The sequence below is a fragment of the Scyliorhinus torazame genome, chromosome 14 (assembly GCF_047496885.1).
Source record: "Scyliorhinus torazame isolate Kashiwa2021f chromosome 14, sScyTor2.1, whole genome shotgun sequence".
In the NCBI taxonomy this organism is placed as follows: Eukaryota; Metazoa; Chordata; class Chondrichthyes; order Carcharhiniformes; family Scyliorhinidae; genus Scyliorhinus; species Scyliorhinus torazame.
Genome location: NC_092720.1, coordinates 56,104,091 through 56,124,734, shown reverse-complemented (window position 1 = coordinate 56,124,734; position 20,644 = coordinate 56,104,091). Strand labels below are relative to the sequence as shown.

Below are 20,644 nucleotides of genomic sequence, written 5' to 3'. Positions count from 1 at the left end.
AGGAGCCTGATACAGCAACCTGACCCAGTCAATGAAGCCCCACCCAAATCCTCCAGCCGCTCAACTGACTATTTTAATCGGGTCCAAGCAGTCCCGTTTCTGCTTAGCAAAGCCTTCCTGAATAACTTGCATCAGCTGCTCCATTGACCACTGGGTCGTCAAACCAGAGGTCTGGTCCTCCGCCATGCTGTCTCCTGCTGCAGCTTCTGCCCAAGCCTTCTCTGTCTTTCTGTTTCTGCCTTTACAAGCACTTCTAGTCCTTCTCTCCATGCACCAATGTGGGAATTCAGTACACAATTGCCTCTGTCACCAGTTTTACAATTCAAGTCAGGTAGAAAATCAGGGGGAAAGGTCCAAAAGTCTGACCCGAGCGGGAGCCACCAAATGTGCGACTTACTCCTTCATAGCCGCCACCGGAAGTCAGGATCCTTGAAAGTTGATAAGTTGCCAGAGCTAGATGGATTGTTTCTGAGGCTACTGAAGGAGGTCAGGGAGGAGATAACAGATTCTCGGGTTTCCTATCCTTACTAGATACAGGGGAGGTACCGGAGGACTGGAGAAATGCAAACACAGTTCCATCGTTTGAAAAGGGATCAAAGGAAATGTCAAACAATTATAAGCCAGTTAGTCTCAAGTCATTGGTGGGCAAATTAGTAGAATCTATCCTGAGAGATAGGATTAACTGTCATATAGAAAGGCATGGACTGGTCAGGGATAGTCAGCATGGATTTGTTAAAGGAAGATCTTGCCTCACAAATTTGATTGAATTATTTGAAGAAGTGACAAGAAGGGTTGATGAAGGTAGTGCAGTGGATGTTGAACACAGAAATTTTAGCAAGGCATTTGACAAGGTCTCATGTGGCAGATTGGACAAAAAAGTAAAAGCCCATGGGATACAAGGCAATGTGTAAAACTGGATAAACGGTTGGCTTAGTAACAGGAAACAAAAGGTAATGGTCGATGGCTGCCCTTGCAAATGGAAAGTTGCTTCAAGTGGTGTTCCACAGGGCTCAGTGTTGGGACCCTTACTGTTTGTTATATATTAACGATTTGGATGTGAACGTGGGAGCATGATGGGAAATTTGCAGATGACACAAAGATTGGCCGAGTGGTGGACAGTGTAGAGGATAGCTATAATCTCCAAAATGATATGGTGGAGTGGGTGATAAAGTGACAGATGGAATTTAACACAGAAGTGTGATGTCATGCATTTAAGAAGGACGAATAGTTACAGGGACTGCACAATAAATGGGAATATATTAAGAGGGGTAGATGAAGTGAGAGATCTTGGTGTACAAGTACACAGGTCCCTATAGGCAGAGGTTCAAGTAGACACGGTTGTAAAGGAAGCATATGGAATGCTCTCCTTCATTGGCAAAGGTATAGAATATAAAAGTAAGGATATAATGTAGGAATTGTATAAAACACTGGTGAGGCCACAGCTGAAGTAGTGTGCGCAGTTCTGGTCAACACATTACAGGATGGACGTAATTGCTCTGGAGACAGTGCAGAAGAGGTTTACAAGAATGCTGCCAGGGATAGAAAATTGTAGCTACGAGGAGAGATTGGATAGGTTGGGGTTATTTTCCTTGGAACAAAGACGGCCAAGCGGTGACTTAATTGAGGTGTACAAAATTATAAAGGAGAAGAAATAGTGACAGGATAAAATGGTTTCCCTTGGTGGGGAATTCTAGAACCGGGGGACATATATTCAAGATAAGTGGCAGAAGTCGAGGAGACTGGAAGAACTTTTTTTACGCAGAGGGCAGTGGGAGTCTGAAATTCGCCGCCCGAGTTGGTGGTGGAAGCAGAGACCCTAAACTCTTTGAAAAAGTACCTGTATCTGCATTGCAAGTGCTGTAAGCTACAGGGCTATGGACTGGGTGCAATACGATGGGATTAGAAAGGGCACCTGGGTGTACCCAGGCTGGTATGGACAAGATGGGCCAAATGGCCTTCTGTCCTGTAACTTTTCTATGGTTCTAAAGGTTTGCAAGTGTGAATGGAGAGGCTATAAACCAAAATTGGCACGGAAGGTGTAGAAGTAGAAAAGAGGAATAAGGTACATAAGGAAATGAGGGTGTTGCATAGTTCTAGACAGCATGGTTGCAGTGGGCGGCAACAGCTCCAGGCTCCTAGGTTTAATTCTGGCCTCGGGTCACTGTCTGTGGAGCTTGCACTTCCTCCGTGTCTGCATGGGTTCCCTCCGGGAGCTCCGGTTTCCTTCCACAGTCCAAAGATGTGCAGGTTAGGTGGATTGGCTACACTAAATTGCCCCTTACGTGTCCAAAAGGTTAGGTTGGGTTACTGGGTTCATAGAATCATAGACTTTACAGTGCAGAAGGAGGCCATTCGGCCCATCGAGTCTGCACTGGCCCTTACAAAGAGCACCCTACTCAAGCCCAGGTCTCTACCATATCCCCGTAACTCAGTAACCCCACCTAGCCTTTTTCTTTGGACACCAAGGGCAATTTAGCATGGCCAATCCACCTAACTTGCACATCTTTGGACTGTGGGAGGAAACCGGAGCACCCGGAGGAAATCTACGCAGTCATGGCACAGACAGTGACCCAAGCTGGTAACCGAACCTGGGACCCTAGAGCTGTGAAACAACTGTGCTAACCTCTATGCTACGGTGCTGCCCATGGTACGGGGATAGGGTGGAAGCGTGGACTTAAATACAGTGCTCTTTCCAAGGGCTGGTGCAGACTCAATGGGCCAAATGGCCTCCTTCTGCACTGTAAATTCTACGATTCTATAATACCATATTAGATAGGAGCATTTTAAGGACAACAAAGAACACAAAAGACAGGTTCAGAATGCATGCATGTGAACTCAAGTGTGGCGAATAAGGTTGGTGAGCTACATGCATAAATAGCCTATTGGGAATATGATATGCTGCTATAACAGAATTGTGACTTTATACTTCAATAATGGTGTTTTAATATTCAAGTGTTCAGATAAGATAGGGCAGTAGAAAAGAGACGGGACGGCAATGTTAGTTCGGGAAGACATTGAAGTGTTGGAAAAAGAGAGGGTGTCATTGATGAGACAGAGGCATGATCCATTTGGTTAGAGTGGAGAAGCAAACAGGGTATGATCACTTTACTGGAGACATCCTTCAGGCCTCCAAGTAGAGAGAGAAACCTACCCCTCCACAACCAACTCGCCATCTCTTCCTGATCACCCCATCTCTCTCAGCTTGCCACCTCCCTTCCACTGGTCACCTCTCGTCCCTCCTGATTGACATTTTACCTCACCCAAAAGCTGGCTGTGAACATGGGGTCAGGAGAGAGGTAGTGAGTGGGAGGAAGTGAGGTGGCAAGAGGGAGGGTCAGGAAGGGAAGCAGCGGGGCAGTACATTGGCGCAGTGGTTAGTACTGCTGCCTCTTGGTGCCAGGGACTTGGATTCGATCCCGGCCCCGCGTCACTGTCTATGTAGAGTTTGCACATTCTCCCTGTGTCTGTGTGCGTCTCACCCCCACAACCCAAAAAAATGTGCAGGGCAGGTGAATTGGCCATGCTAAATTGCCCCTTAATTGGAGAAAAAAGAAAAGAAATGGGTAGTCTGAATTATATATATATTTTTTTTTTTTTAAAAGGAAGGGAAGCAACGCATGTGAGGGTCACTGGGCCACCTGCAGGAAAGACAAATGTTGGCATAGCTTCATACTCAAGAACTAACACGAGTGAATTTCAACTATTAATTTCATCTGGTTGACTAATCACATCAGGCTTGGCTCACATCTGTTAATGTCATGGGGGAGTCTACCAATTCTTGCTTGTGGTCGAGAGTGACAGTAAACCTCAACTATCAGGATACATGTGGCTGTAATAATCAAGTTGCACTTGATGGACTGTTGCACAGTCAGACTGAACATGACTTAGGAAAAATCAATCAACAGGCATTGGAAGGAGAGAATTTGTGAATGACAAATTGTATAAGCCTGATCTAACCGGAAATTTGCTGAAGTAATAAAGTAGGCCTTTGAAGGGAATAAAACATATGCTTTCTATGTGGATTTTAAGAAACGGTTGACAAACTATCAAGAAAGATGATTCACAAAACAGGAGGGTCAATTGGAGCAAAGTTTGGCGTAAAGACAGAAATCAACGAGTTATGGTAAATAGTTGCTTTTCAGACTGCTGGATGACAGACATTGATGTTTGCCATGGGTGTGCTGGGATCGCTGCTTTTTAAAAAATCGATACGTCTTGCACATTGGAAGACAGTAACATTTCAAACTTAACCTTTTTATCAGGTGATCATGAAAGGTTATTGACCAGAAACATTAACTCTTGTCCCTCTCTCCACAGATGCTACCTGACCTGCTGAGTGTTCCCAGCATTTTCTGTTTTAATTTCAGACTTCCAACATGCGCAGAATGTTACATTTGTAAAATTTCAAAATTTTCTGATTATAAACAGAGAATAATACAAATTGATGCACTGGGACCTAGATGGGCCAGTAGAATAGGCAGGCAAGTGGAATTTAATAGAGCATTGTGAAGGGATGCATTTTGATAGAAAGGATAGGGAGAGGCAAAATAGACTGAATGGCACGTTTCTGACGAAGGTGAAGGGACAAAGACACTGATCTTTTGAATTGGCAAGACATATCGAGAGAGTGGAGCAAAGTATATGGGGCCCTGGGCTTCATAAATGCAGGGGCAGGGTACAAAAGCAGCTAAGTTACACTGAATCTTTAGAAGGCTCCGGTTAGGTCACAACTAGGATTCTGGTCAGCACACGTTAGGAAGGACAGGAGGGTCCTTGTCAGGGTGCAAATGAGATTTACCAGAATGATTCCAGGGATTGGGAATTTTAGCTACAAGGTTGTGTTGGAGAAGCTGGGTCTGGGGAAAATGGGGGATTGAAGGAAGAAATGTTTTTTTTTTTTTAAAACACTGAATGTTAAAGGCTGGGAACTTGCTGCTTCGAAGGGCAGTGGGAATGGAGACAATGATTGAAAAAGAAATTGGAAGAACACTTAAAGAAACTAAACTTGCATGGGCTACAACAATAAAACAGGGAAATGAAACCGAATGAATTGCTCTGCAGAGTCAGCATGGATTTGTTCTGTGCTCCAATGAGTCAATGGCAACTCGAGGACAATTAGGGATGGGCAATAAATGCTGGTCCTACCAGCAATGCACTCATTTTAAGAATGAATAAAACAATTAATGTGCTACAAAAACTGGAGAAAAAAAAAAGACTTACTCTTATGTTTTGTGATCTTGTTTGGACAAGACCACCACTTCGGATCACATACACAGCAGTGTTATTTACTTCATTGTCTGCTTTGTGCCGCAACCAATCTTCATAACCCTAAATATATAAACAACATTTTCATTTATAATCTAATGTAAACAAGAATTTTCACTTCTTGCCATGCCCAATTATAAACAGCCATTTTAGTATGGAGAAAACTAGGTCCATACTGTTAAGTAAAATGCTCCCAACACTATTGTGGCGGGGTCAGGAGTCAAGTGCTGATTCTTCATACTCACCCTTACAAAAGCAAATAAAATACACAAAACCCCAGTTCTAAGGGGAGTTGCATATATAACACACAACTCAACTTAACCCCAAACAAAAGCACGGTGCAGAACCAACAACATTCCATACTATTATGCAGAGGACTGGGAGCAACATGTTCGGATTATGATCAAACCTTCAGAGCCTTGCAAAAAAGGAAAAGCTAAAATTACCAGAACTAACCCACAGGATAACAAGGGATCAAGACCCGACCCAGGGCCCGTATTTCCCTAGTGCACGCCAAGCAGCCACCAATGAAGAGGAGAACAGGCTGCTCAGTCAACCAAAAAGATGCCCCGCCATCTAGGGGGTGACAGGATACCCACCAAACATTGGACTCGGCTCATTCCCAGGCCTCTGTGCACTGAAGAAGCAAAACCTGACCTCCTGGACTTCCGGTGGTGGTCATGGACTAAGCAGTTGCACACAGGGTGACTTAAAAATCCAATTTCAGCCGCCTTTTTTTCTCCCCCACGGGCACTGTTGCTGGAAAGAGGTAGATTAAATCGAATCTCTTCAACAGCTCTGCCGCTTTCGAATGCCAGCTGGCAGTAAAAAGCAAAAGACAAAAACCCCAAGAAAATCCCGCTCCGTTGTCGGAGGAGCCACGTGGCAACACGGAAAAATAAACGGCGGACCTTGCTGAGTAAACGATGCCCATCCTGTCCTCCAGAGAAGCTAATGGCCTTCATTGCAGGAGAACTCTAGAGGCAAATACATAACAATGGGCTGGGAGCGAGTTGAGTGCGGGTGCACAAAAAGTTATGGAAATTCTGTGACGGTGTACTGTTACATGTAGATTTTGTTGTTAGATACAGTGCTTGAAGGTTTTGCTGTTTCTGGTTCCAGGGTTGAACCATAGAGGTGCCTGGGATAATTCATCTGGTTCAAGGGGGGTGCGGATTCATTTTGGACCTTTTCTTTTATTCCTTTCTCCCCTGCTTGTCCCCTCCAGTACCGGTCACGTTAGGCAGGGAGTACAGGGGTAGGAGCTGTTAGGGCCCTTTCAGGTTCATTTCTTGGCATTTTTCTTTCAAGTGAGGGCTACCGTACCAGCAGCTATGCTGGTAAACGGAGGTCAAGCGAAGGGAGGGGCCGCGATAGGCTGCCCGAGGTGGAGGCAGCATCTGGCAGGGTTGGATTGGCTGGGTTGGGGTGGTACGGCAACATGTCAAAGTTTGCTGGGCACATGTTGCTGTTGGGGGATGGGTGGGGGTCTGTGGACGCATCAAAGGGGGCAGGAGAAGAGGAAGGGAGATGGGGAAGAATGCTGGCCATACAGGTATTTGCATTTAAGGAGCTGAATAAGGGTGGTGGCCTTCTTAGATGGGCCAGGAAAAGAGACAGGCCTGGGCAAGCGGAGGCCTATCCACGAGGTGGATATAGCTGACCCTAATGGAGGGGGGGTTCAGAGACTCCCTGTAAAAATCACCTGGAACGTTGAGGGGTCTAAATGGGCCGGTCAAGAGATCCCAGATGTTTGCCCACTTGAAAGCTGAAGTAGTCTTTCTACAAGAAAAACATTTGAGGACCAGGGATCAGACGAGGCCAACATGGTAACAAACCCAGGGAGACGATATGGAATGGAGAATGGGGTTCTGGAGGATGTGCCAGTGGTGCTAGTGAACATGTAGGTCCGAATGATTTCCCGGTAGACTTCCACAAGCAATTTACAGCAGTGTTAGCGCCTCATTTACTGTCAAAGACTCACTGTGCCGGGGGATTTTTCGCCCATGTTGGCATATGCATCAATTTCACTGATCCTAAAAAAAGACAAATACCCGGTGCCGTGTGGTCATACAGGTCCATCTCCCCACCGAACACCGATGCGAAAGTGCTGACCAAGGTTCTGGCGAAGCAGCTGGAAGGCTCCTTGCTAAAGGCGATTCTAGAGGACCAGGCACCTGTCAGCCAATATCAGGCAGCTGTTATTTGTGGTCATGGCCCCATCCAGGGAGATCTCCAAAGTGGTCATATCCATGGACGCAGAGAAGGCCTTTGATCGGGTGGGGACGGAGATACCGCTTAGAGGTCCTGGAAAGATTTGGGTTATGGCCAGTGTTCCACTCATGGGTGAAATTGCTATGCAATATTCCCATGGCAAATGTCCAGACAAATGTGGTGAGCTCACACTACTTCTGGCTGCACAGGGGCACTAGGCAGTGATGCCCCTGGAGCCCATTGCTGTTCACACTGACAATTAAACCTCTGACCATCGCACTTAGATCATCAAAGGGGTAGAGAGACATTAAAAGGGGAAGCAGAGAGCATAGAGAATGCAGATGATCTGTTGCTCTACATGTCTGACCCCTAGCAAGCATGGGAAAGATAATCCAACTTCTGAGGGAGTTTGGAAACTTCAGGTTACAAGCTGAACCTCAGCAAGAGTGAGGTACTCCCGGTAAACCCCAAGGGGAGGGAGGCAGAGTTAGGGGCACTGCCATTCATGCTGGCACAAACAGTTTAGATACCTAGGGATCGGGTTGCACATGTCTGGGCCCAGGTACACAAATTGAACTTGGCCAGCTTGGTGGAGGGGGTGAGGGATGACCCAAGGAGATGGGATGGACTCCCGCTCTCCCTTGTGAGAGTGCAGACGATCAAAATGAATATCTTGCCAAGATTTGTGTTTTGATTGCTTCTGATCTACCTCCTCAGGTCCTTCTTCGCTAAAGTGGCCAAATTAATTTCGGCCTTTGTATAGACAGAGAAGACACCCAGGATTCAGAGAGGATCCTGCAGAGATGACGGTAATTGGGAAGTCTAGCACGACTGGGCGGTGAACATGGAAATGGTGTGGGGAAAGCTTGGGGAACCAGGGTCGGAGTGGGTTCAGATGGAGGGCGCCTCATGTGTAGGGTCGCCTTGCAGGCCCTGGCAACTGCCCCTCTTCTGTTCTCGCTGGCACGTTCACGATGAGCCGAGTGGTGATGGCATCACTGAGAATGTGGAACCAATTCAAGTTAGATTTCAAAATTGGAGGCATGTCCATATTGCAGCCAATGTGCAGTAATCATAATTCATTCCGTTGGGGATGGATATAACATACAAATAGTGGATGAGGAAGGAGGTCGAGGGGTTCCGAAACCTGTATGTGGGCCGTCGAGTGGTTCAGAAACCTGTATGTGGGCCGTTGTGCGGTTCAGAAACCTGCATGTGGGCCGTCGAGCGGTTCAGAAACCTGCATGCGGGCCGTCGAGCGGTTCAGAAACCTGTATGTGGGCCATCGAGCGGTTCAGAAACCTGTATGTGGGCCGTTGAGCGGTTCAGAAACCTGTATGTGGGCCGTCGAGCGGTTCAGAAACCTGCATGTGGGCCGTCGAGCGGTTCAGAAACCTGCATGTGGGCCGTCGAGCGGTTCAGAAACCTGCATGTGGGCCGTCGAGCGGTTCAGGAACCTGTATGTGGGCCGTCGAGCGGTTCAGAAACCTGTATGTGGGCCGTCGAGCGGTTCAGAAACCTGTATGTGGGCCGTCGAGCGGTTCAGGAACCTATATGTGGGCCGTCGAGCGGTTCAGAAACCTGTATGTGGGCCGTTGAGCGGTTAAGAAACCTGTATGTGGGCCGTTGAGCGGTTCAGGAACCTGTATGTGGGCCGTCGAGCGGTTCAGGAACCTATATGTGGTCCGTCGAGGGGTTCAGGAACCTGTATGTGGTCCGTCGAGGGGTTCAGGAACCTGTATGTGGTCCGTCGAGGGGTTCACGAACCTGTATGTGGACCGGCGAGAGGTTCAGGAACCTATATGGCGTCCGTCGAGGGGCTCAGGAACCTGCATGTGGGCAGACGAGAGGTTCAGGAACCTATATGGCATCCGTCGAGGGGCTCAGGAACCTGTATGTGGGCAGTAGGTTTGCGGGGCTGGAGGAATTGATGGAGAAATTTCAATTCCCGAGAGGGAGAGCATTCAGATACCTGCAGACACGGGAGTTCCTTCGCAGGGGGGCTCTCTGCGTTTCCCCCGGCTGCAGAAACCTACAATACTGGACGAGATGTTCTCAGGATGAATTGGGAGCAGGGAGGATATCAAATATAATTGGTGGTTGCTGGATACGGTAAGGGCCCTGTTGGATGAAAGAAAGAGGAAGTGGGTGAAATTAGGACTCCAGTTTGAGGGAGAGCTCTGGAGTGAGATTTTGTAAAGAGTGAATTCCACCTCTTCTTGCATCAGGTTGAGCCTGATACAACTTAAGGTGTTACATAGGGGGCATCTGACTAGGGCATGCATGAGCGGGTTCTTCCCCGGGATGGAGGATAGGTGCAAACGTTGCCGAAGGGGGTCATCACGTGTTCTTATCCTGCCCAAAATTGAGTTCTGGACTACTCAACCCGCTCGGCCACACCTCCAAATCCTCACAACAAGCATTGAGAATAGGACGATTTAGGACCAACCATCAGTGGCATCAACCGATCTCTGGCTTCGAAGATCAGATTTTTGTTCTCCATCAAATCTGATGCACCCAGCCTCCAAAACAAGATTAGCAAAACATGTCAATTTTTGAACTCAGTCGGAACTCGCCTCCCAATAATCACCAGGGACTGGGCCCATGGGCACATGCCTGGCCACGTAACTCCCAAACATGTCACTTGCCAACACAAATTCAGGCCCTCACCAACTCTCTCATGCGCATCCACTATTCTCCCAAAGGTAGCCCACAATTCTTCCAAAGTTATCTCTAATAACCACACCATAAATCATAGACCTTCAACCAGGACAACATTTTCAATGCAGCCATTATCCAGATGCACACAGCACCGCACACCGCCGAAGAGAGCTCACTCAACAGTAAGTACCGCACTGAAGGCTTGTCCCCACCCCAGCACACTCCGGCCGCTACAAACAAACAAGGATTTTGACAAGTTATCTCAGCTCTTCTTCGCAAAATACCAAACAGGAACCTCTAGGCACAAAGCACAAGCTATAGAAAATCATGCAATTCCTACATGCAGGAGGCCTTTCAGCCCACCCAGAGTCTGCACCAACCTTCTGAAAGAGCACCCTACCTAGGCCCAATTGCCCACCCTACCCACTTGGGGACAATTTAGCATGGCCAATCCACCTAACCTGTGCAAACTCCACACAGACAGTCGCCCAAGTTCAGAATCGAACCCGGGTGCCTGCCGCTATGAGGCAGCAGTGCTAACCATTATGCCACCATGCCACCTCAAGAGAAAACCCAAATGTAACCAAGAGAAAGCAGGGGTGCTAGGATAAAATAAAGGATTAAAAGATGAGCTGAGTCAGAGCTCATGAAAACACAACCATTCCCGTGCTCACATCAGGTAACCCCCCCCCCCCCCCCCCCCCCAAGACAATTTTTTTTTTTTTTTTTATAAAGGAGAGAAACATTTAAATGTTGATGTTCAGAACGACTTGGGTGTCCCATACAAGAATCACAAAAAGTTAGCATGCAGGTACAACGGGCAATTATCAAAGCAAATGACTTGTAGGCTTTTCTTGCAGGGGGATTGGAGCACAAGAATTAAGAAGTCTTTGGGGAGACCACACTTGTAGAATACAATTTCAGGCTCCATATTTAAGGATGGATATACTTGCATTGGAAGTAGTACGGTGAAGGCACACTAGATTGGTCTCAGGGATGAGGGTTATTCCACGAGAGGCTGAGGAAATTGGGTCTATATTCTCTGGAGCTCTGAATAATGAAAGGTGATCTCATTGAAACAGTCAGGATTCTGAAGGGGCTTGACAGGGTAGGAACTAAGTGGTTGTTAAGCCTGGCTGGGGAATCTGGAACAGGAAGGTTCATTTCCTGGATGAGGGGCTTGACATGGTAGGAACTAAGAGGTTGTTATGACTGGCTGGGGAATCTGGAACAGGGGGGTGGGCACGGGAGCAATAGGTCAGAAGGTGAGAGCATTGAGGGAGAACTAGGGAATAGGGACAGTGGGGCTCTGAGGCAGAGCAGACAGGGAGAAGTTGCTGACACAGCAGGTCTGGTGGCCTGAAGTGCATATGTTTTAATGCAAGAAGTATTACGGGTAAGGCAGATGAACTTAGAGCTTGGATTAGTACTTGGAACTATGATGTTGTTGCCATTACAGAGACCTGGTTGAGGGAAGGGCAGGATTGGCAGCTAAACGTTCCAGGATTTAGATGTTTCAGGTGGGATAGAGGGGGATGTAAAAGGGGTGGCGGAGTTGCGCTACTGGTTAGGGAGAATATCACAGCTGCACTGCGGGAGGACATCTCAGAGGGCAGTGAGGCTATATGGGTAGAGATCAGGAATAAGAAGGGTGCAGTCACAATGTTGGGGGTTTACTACAGGCCTCCCAACAGCCAGCGGGAGATAGAGGAGCAGATAGGTAGACAGATTTTGGAAAAGAGTAAAAACAACAGGGTTGTGGTGATGGGAGACTTCAACTTCCCCAATATTGACTGGGACTCACTTAGTGCCAGGGGCTTAGACGGGACGGAGTTTGTAAGGAGCATCCAGGAGGGCTTCTTAAAACAATATGTGGACAGTCCAACTAGGGAAGGGGCGGTACTGGACCTGGTATTGGAGAATGAGCCCGGCCAGGTGGTAGATGTTTCAGTAGGGGAGCATTTTGGGAACAGTGACCAGAATTCAGTAAGTTTTTAAGTGCTGGTGGACAAGGATAAGAGTGGTCCTAGGATGAATGTGCTAAATTGGGGGAAGGCTAATTATAACAATATTAGGCGGGAACTGAAGAACCTAGATTGGGGGCGGATGTTTGAGGGCAAATCAACATCTGACATGTGGGAGGCTTTCAAGTGTCAGTTGAAAGGAATTCAGGACCGGCATGTTCCTGTCAGGAAGAAGGATAAATACGGCAATTTTCGGCAACCTTGGATAACGAGAGATATTGTAGGTCTCGTCAAAAAGAAAACGGATGCATTTGTCAGGGCTAAAAGGCTGGGAACAGACGAAGCCTGTGTGGAATATAAGGAAAGTAGGAAGGAACTTAAGCAAGGAGTCAGGAGGGCTAGAAGGGGTCACGAAAAGTCATTGGCAAATAGGGTTAAGGAAAATCCCAAGGCTTTTTACACGTACATAAAAAGCAAGAGGGTAGCCAGGGAAAGGGTTGGCCCACTGAAGGATAGGCAAGGGAATCTATGTGTGGAGCCAGAGGAAATGGGCGAGGTACTAAATGAATACTTTGCATCAGTATTCACCAAAGAGAAGAAATTGGGAGATGTTGAGTCTGGAGAAGGGTGTGTAGATAGCCTGGGTCACATTGAGATCCAAAAAGACGAGGTGTTGGGTGTCTTAAAAAAATATTAAGGTAGATAAGTCCCCAGGGCCTGATGGGATCTACCCCAGAAACTGAAGGAGGCTGGAGAGGAAATTGCTGAGGCCTTGACAGAAATCTTTGGATCCTCACTGTCTTCAGGTGATGTCCCGGAGGACTGGAGAATAGCCAATGTTGTTCCTCTGTTTAAGAAGGGTAGCAAGGATAATCCAGGGAACTACAGGCCGGTGAGCCTTACTTCAGTGGTAGGGAAATTACTGGAGAGAATTCTTCGAGACAGGATCTACTCCCATTTGGAAGCAAATGGACGTATTTGAGAGGGGCAGCATGGTTTTGTGAAGGGGAGGTCGTGTCTCACTAACTTGATAGAATTTTTCGAGGAGGTCACTAAGATGATTGATGCAGGTAGGGCAGTGGATGTTGTCTATATGGACTTCAGTAAGGCCTTTGACAAGGTCCCTCATGGTAGACTAGTACAAAAGGTGCAGTCACACAGGATCAGGGGTGAGCTGGCAAGGTGGATACAGAACTGGCTAGGTCATAGAAGGCAGAGAGTAGACCAGTGGTGTTCCACAGGGATCAGTGCTGGGACCTTTGCTGTTTGTAGTATATATAAATGATTGAGGAAAATGTAACTGGTCTGATTAGTAAGTTTGCAGACGACACAAAGGTTGGTGGAATTGCGGATAGCGATGAGGACTGTCAGAGGATACAGCAGGATTTAGATTGTTTGGAGACTTGGGCGGAGAGATGGCAGATGGAGTTTAATCCGGACAAATGTTGAGGTAATGCATTTTGGAAGGTCTAATGCAGGTAGGGAATATACAGTGAATGGTAGAACCCTCAAGAGTATTGAAAGTCAAAGAGATCTAGGAGTACATGTCCACAGGTCACTGAAAGGGGCAACACAGGTGGAGAAGGTAGTCAAGAAGGCATACGGCATGCTTGCCTTCATTGGCCGGGGCATTGAGTATAAGTATTGGCAAGTCATGTTGCAGCTGTATAGAACCTTAGTTAGGCCACACTTGGAGTATAGTGTTCAATTCTGGTCGCCACACTACCAGAAGGATGTGGAGGCTTTAGAGAGGGTGCAGAAGAGATTTACCAGAATGTTGACTGGTATGGAGGGCATTAGCTATGAGGAGCGGTTGAATAAACTCGGGTTTGTTCTCACTGGAACGAAGGAGGTTGAGGGGCGACCTGATAGAGGTCTACAAAATTATGAGGGGCATAGACAGAGTGGATAGTCAGAGGCTTTTCCCCGGGGTAGAGGAGTCAAATACTAGGGGGCATAGGTTTAAGGTGAGAGGGGCAAGGTTTAGAGTAGATGTACGAGGCAGGTTTTTTTTTTAATACACAGAGGGTAGTGGGTGCCTGGAACTCGTTACCAGAGGAGGTGGTGGAAGCAGGGACGATAGTGACATTTAAGGGGCATCTTGACAAATACATGAGTAGGATGGAAATAGAGGGATACGGACCCAGGAAGTGTAGAAGATTGTAGTTTAGTCGGGCAGCATGGTCGGCACGGGCTTGGAGGGCCGAAGGGCCTGTTCCCGGGCTGTACATTTCTTTGTTCTTTGTTCTTTTGAAGGCTAATTTCCAGGATAAGGGACTGAAATGAGAAGAAATGTCTCAATTCAAAGGGTTTGAATTTGGAATTCTCTAACCCAGAGGGTTGTAAATGCAGCATCAGTGAATATATTAAGGCTGTGATGGAAAGACTTTTGGCCTCTTAGTCAATTAACTGATGTGGGGAGTGGGCAGGAACATGGAGTTGAAGCCCAAGATCAGACATCTGATGGTAGAGCAAGCTTAATGGAATGTTTTGATGAGCTTATGCTCTCATTTCCTACGTTTTAGAACTGGAAGGTGACAAATGTGATGCTCCAACAAAAAAAGGGATGAAATAAGTCATATACAATGGTTGGTAAACTTTTAAAGTTTAGAATATGGAGTGAACCATCTATAAGTTTGAAGAAATGATTAATCTCAACTATCGGCACATAATTTCTACTGTGCTTGAGTTAATTATCTGACAAAATAACAGGATAAATTAAGGCGTGTAAATAGTGACATGGTTTATGTGAATTTTGAAAAGCTTGAGACATAAAAAAATCCTTCTATTTTCACATCATCAAAACAGTCTAATAATGTGAGTTAGAGTTTTGTAACAGTAAATGAACAGAGGTTGAACTGGTTATGATAAGTCACCTAGCAGTGTTCTACAAGTTTTACCTAATATGGATTAGAGCAATTTAAAAACCAAACAATACTTTGCCTCATGTTAACTTGATTTGTCTTTGGAGTGATTAAAGGTGTATAACATGCTCAAGAACAAAGATATGGAAGTGGGCAAACAAGGGCAGTGTAGAAGCTGCTGCTGAAGACAATATGGCCGATGTCCGGACCTCGGTGCAGACAGCACAGCCAACAACGGAGCATTTGTTGAAGGTCATCCACGAAGGCTTCACCGCGCTGAAACGGGACAGTTTAGACCCGATTCAGAAATCAATCGAGCGCCTGGAGTACAGGCTGGATGCCCAGGATCGGACGATCCAGAAGCTGGAAAAGGCACTGGAGGAGCAGGAGGATCACCAAATGGTGGTGGTGGAGATGGAGAGGCTGAAAGACCGGCAAAAAAGGCTTCTGGAAAAGATGGAGGACCTGGAAAATAGGTCCCGTCGGCAGAATTTGAGAATCGTTGGTCTCCCGGAGGGGGCTGAGGGAGAGGATGCCGCAGCGTATGTGGCAGACATGTTCCAGAAGCAGGTGGGAAATGATGTCTTCCCTCACCCGTTGGAGGTGGACAGGGCACACAGAGCGCTGGCGAGGCAGCCGCGAGCTGCCCCCCCCCCCCGAGCGATGGTGGTGAGGTTCCACAGGTTCCTGGACAAGGAGCGGGTGCTACAGTCGGCCAAGCGCACACTGTGCTGCCATTGGAACAATAGTGTCTTGCGCATCTACCAGGACCTGAGCGTGGAGGTGGCCAGAAGGAGGGCAAGCTACAGGCAAGTCAAAGAGATTCTGTTTAAGAAGGTGAAGCTTGGGCTGCTGTACCCAGCGCGCCTTTGGGTCACGAACGAGGGACGGCACCATTACTTTGAGGAGCCCGAGGACGCGATGGACTTCGCCAAGAGAGAAGGGCTGGTGCTGAACTGAGGACTTTTTGGACTTAAGTTAAAAAGTTACTAAGCGATGTTTACACGTTTTTCTTGTGTTGTGTTTCTTTTCTCTTCTGTACTCGAGTTTGCACTGGAAAAAGAGGGTAATAAAGGTATTTGGTGCTGGGGGCTTTTGGCGTTCTGATTGGGGTGGTTGGAAGTGCTTATTATTTATTTTGTTTTATTCAATTTGAACTAGCGTCTGGGTTTTCTTTGTTCCTTGGGTGTTTTTTTCTTCAGAGCATTTGCCCGAGGATGGCTGGTTTTGGGAAATGGCGTTGATGGGCAGGGGGATGGGTCAAAGGGAACAATAGGTGGGAGACTTGTTGGCGCCGGAGTAGAGAGTCGCCAGGCTAGCTGGGTGAGTTGGTCTACGGAAGCCAGGTAGGGAGTGTGTATATAGCTAGTTTGTGGCAGGGGTTAGGTTACAGGGTGCTGTTGCTTTGGGGGGGGGGGGGGGTTGATCTGCTGATGAGGGAGGGTTTTGGGTTTGTTAATATGGAGGAGGTTGGAGGTGGTGACTGCCAGGGGAAGTGCGACACACAGGCTAGGGGAGGCCCCAAGGAGATGGCTGATCGGCGAGGGGGGGGGCACGGTGCCCCTCAATCAGGCTGATCACCTGGAACGTTAGAGGGTTGAACGGGCCGGTAAAAAGGGCACGTGTGTTTGCGCATCTGAGGGCGCTGAAGGTGGACGTAATAATGCTTCAGGAGACTCATCTGAAGGTAGCGGACTAGGTCAGATTAAGGAAGGGCTGGATTAGTCAGGTCTTCCATTCAGGGCTGGACACTAAAACCAGTGGGGTTGCGATTTTGGTTAACCAACGGGTGCAATTCGAGGTGGATAGTACAATCTCAGATGGGGGAGGCAGATTTGTCATGGTGAGTGGTAAGCTCGAGGGAATGAGGGTAGTTTTGGTCAATGTATATGCCCCAAATTGGGATGCTGTGGATTTTATTAAGAGGCTGCTGGGGAAGATATCTGACCTGGACTCGCACAGGCAGATTATGGGAGGTGATTTTAACACAGTCGTTGACCGCGGCCTAGACCGGTCATGTTCAAAAACGGGTAAGGTGCAGGCAATGGCAAAAGAACTGAGGGGGTTTAAGGAGCAAATGGGGGGGGGGGCTGATCCATGGAGGGCTGGTCGGCCAACGGGAAAGGAGTTTTCGTTCTATTCACATGTTCATAAGGTGTATTCCTGAATCGATTTTTTTCATCATGAGCAGGGATTTGCTGGCAGGGGTGACAGACATAGAATATTCGGCGATCGCTGATCGCTATTTTGGACCGCGCTCCACACTGGGCTGATCTGCAGGTCTGCAAGGAAAGTTTTTAGCACCCTCAATGGAGGCCAGAGGTCGGTTTGTTGGCAGACGAAGCGGTGTGTGAGAGGGTGAGGAAATGTATGCAAAACTACCTGCAGGTCAATGACACAGGGGAAGTCTCAGCTGCGGAGCACTGGGGGGCACTGAAGGCAGTGGTGAGAGGGGAGCTGATCTCGATTCGAGCACATAGGGAATCGACGGACAGGGCAGAAACGGACTGACTGGTAAAGGAGATCTTACAGGTGGACAGGAGATATGCAGAGACCCAGTGGCAGAGCTATTAAGGGAACGACGAAGGCTACAGGCTGAGTTTGGGGTGTTGTCCACAGGTAAGGCTGTGGAGCAGCTGAGGAAGGAGAGGGGTGCGATCCAGGAGCATGGGGAGAAAGGCAGCAGAATGCTGGCACAGCAACTGAGGAAGAGGGAGACGGGCAGGGAAATAGGGAAGGTAATCGGGGGGGGGGGGGGGGGGGGAAAGAGGAGAGAACGGGGGGAACCTGGTAGGAGATCCGGCAGGGCTGAACAAGGTGTTCAGGGACTTCTATAGCAAGCTTTACACCTCGGAGCCCCCTGTGGGGGCGAAGGGGATGAGGCGCTTTCTGGATGGACTGACCTTCCCAAAAGTGGGTAGGGGGTTGGTGGACGGGCTGGGGGCCCCGATTACGACCGAAGAAATATTGGGGGGCTTGAGGGCCATGCAATCGGGTAAAGCCCCGGGGCCAGATGGGTATCCAGTGGAGTTTTATAAAAAGTTCTCCGAGATAGTGGACCCGGTGCTGGTTAGGGGTTTTAACGAGGCAAGAGACAGAGAGGTTTTATCCCTGACGATGTCACAGGCCACCATCTCCCGGATATTGAAACGGGACAAAGACCCGGAGGCATGTGGGTCCTATAGGACGATCGCTCTGCTCAATGTAGATGCTAAAATTCTGGCCAAGCTTTTGGCGTCTAGGATTGAGGACTGTGTGCCGGATGTTATTATGGAAGATCAAACCGGGTTCGTCAAGGGCAGGCAGCTGGTGGCCAACCCAAGAAGGCTGCTGAATGTGATCTTGATGCCCCGGAGAGTAGGGAGGCAGAGGTAGTTGTGGCAATTGATGCCGAGAAGGCTTTTGACCGGGTTGAGTGGGACTACTAATGGGAGGTGCTGGGACGATTTGGATTCGGGGAGGGCTTTACCGACTGGATTAGACTGCTGTACCAGGCTCCGGAGGCTAGTGTTAGGACGACGTCTGGATTATTTTAGACTGTACCGAGGGACGAGGCAGGGGTGCCCTCTCTCCCCACTGCTGTTTGCGCTAGCAATAGAGCTGCAGGCAATTGCCCTGAGAGCTTCTAGGGCTTGGAAGGGGCTGGTACCGGGGGGGGGGGGAAAGAGGGAGAGGGAGAGGGGGAGGGGGAGAACACGCAGAGTTTCGTTGTACACCGATGACCTGCTCTTATACATCACGGATCCATTGGCTGGGATGGATGAAATCATGGGAATGCTGAGGGAATTCAGCCGGTTCTCAGGGTATAAACTGAACATGGCAAAAAGTGAGTTGTTTGCAGTCCAGACAAGGGGCCAGGAGGGTCGGCTGAGGGGGCTGCCGTTTAGGTTAGTAGGGGACAGTTTTAGATACTTAAGGATACAGGTAGCGCGGGACTGGGGCCAGTTGCACAAGTTGAACCTATCTCGGTTGGTGGAGCAAATGAGGGTCGAGTTCCGGAGGTGGGATGCATTCCCACTGACACTAGCGGGGAGAGTGTAGACTGTTTAAATGATGATCCTCCCGAGATTCCTGTTCGTATTCCAGTGTCTCTCCATTTTCATTCCGCGGTCTTTTTTCAAGAAGGTCAATAAAATGATTATGGGATTTGTGTGGGCGGAACGTCCCCGCGGGGGAGGAGATTGATGCTCGAGAGGAACCGAGGGGAAGCGCTGCCAAACTTTAGTAATTACTACTGGGCGGCCAACATAGCTATGCTAAGGAAGTGGATGGTGGGTGCGGGGTCAGTTTGGGGGCGGATGGAGGCCGCTTCGTGCAGGGGCAACAGTTTGGCAGCCCTGGTTACGGCGCCCCTGCCGCTGGCACGGTACTCCACCAGCCCTATAGTGGTGGCGACCTTGCGGATTTGGGGCCAATGGAGATGGCATGTGGGGGAAGTGAGAGCATCAGTTTGGTCCCCAATTTGCAGCAATCACCGGTTTGCTCCAGGGAATATGGACAGTGGTTTCCGAGTATTGCGGAGGGCTGGGATTGAGAGGATGGGGATCTGTTCTTGGAAGGGAGCATCCCGAGCATGAGGACGTTAGAGGAGAAATTTGGGCTGGCGAGAGGGAAGGATTTCAGGTACTTGCAGGTGCGGGACTTTCTACGCAGACAGATTCCATCCTTCCCAAGTCTGCCACTTAGGGGGATCAAGGACAGGGTAGTGTCCAGTGGATGGGTAGGGGAGGGGAGGGTCTCAAATATATACAAAGAACTTATGGGGGCAGAGGAGTCGCAGACCGAGGAGCTGAAGCTTAAGTGGGAAGAGAAGCTCGGAGGGGAGATAGAAGACGGCTTATGTGCGGAGGTGTTGAGCAGGGTAAACGCGACCGCAACATGCGCCAGGCTCAGCCTGATTCAATTTAACATGACAGTGGCCCGGAAGAGTAAATTCTTTGGATTAGAGGACAGGTGCACCAGATGTCCGGAAGGACCAGCTAGCCATGTCCACATGTTCTGGGCATGTCCAAAACTCAGGGGGTACTGGCAGTGACTCGTGGATGGAATGTCCCGGGTACTGAAAACAAGGATGGTGATGAGTCCAGAGGTGGCAATTTTTGGGGTTTCGGAGGACCCGGGAGACCAGGAGGAGAGAGACTGACGTTTTGGCCTTTGCTTCCCTGGTAGCCCGGTGACGAATTCTGCTGGCATGGAGGGACTCAAAGCCCTCGAAGTCAGTGGCCTGGCTATCGGATATGGCGAGCTTTCTCGGGATGGAGAAAATTAAGTTCGCTTTGAGAGGGTCACTGTCAAGGTTCGCCCAGAGATGGCAACCATTTATCGACTTCTTCGCGGAAAATTAACCGTCAGCGGGGGGGGGGTTTAGGGCAACGTAGGTTAGGTGGGTAGTTAGGCGGGTCTTTGTAGGAGGGAGCTAGTGTTTGCACTATGTTGATTGTTCTTCGCACACTGTTTTGTATTGCTGTTGTTTACTATGCCAAAATGCCTCAATAAAGTTATTTTAAAAAAAGAACAAAGATATGGAGCTGGATTCTCCGTTTTGGAGACGAAGTGCTGATGCCAGCGGAGCATGTGTGGTCTTTCACGACCAGAAAATCGGCGTGAAACCCTTACCGATTCCGGTGAGGGGCTAGCACCGGCGCCGACTGAAACTCCCAATGTCTGGGCCGAAAA

The 20,644-nt window shown here is 48.6% G+C and overlaps 1 protein-coding gene across 2 annotated transcripts in view; it reads right to left on the bottom strand.

Moving 5' to 3' along the window:
- Positions 1-20,644, bottom strand: part of atp11b (ATPase phospholipid transporting 11B) — a 237,188-nt gene that overhangs the window by 199,401 nt on the left and 17,143 nt on the right. For both annotated transcript variants that reach the window (XM_072474212.1, XM_072474211.1), the window contains exon 5: positions 5,221-5,328. In XM_072474212.1, the coding sequence (XP_072330313.1) occupies positions 5,221-5,328 (108 nt within the window). The remainder of the gene's footprint in view (positions 1-5,220; positions 5,329-20,644) is intronic.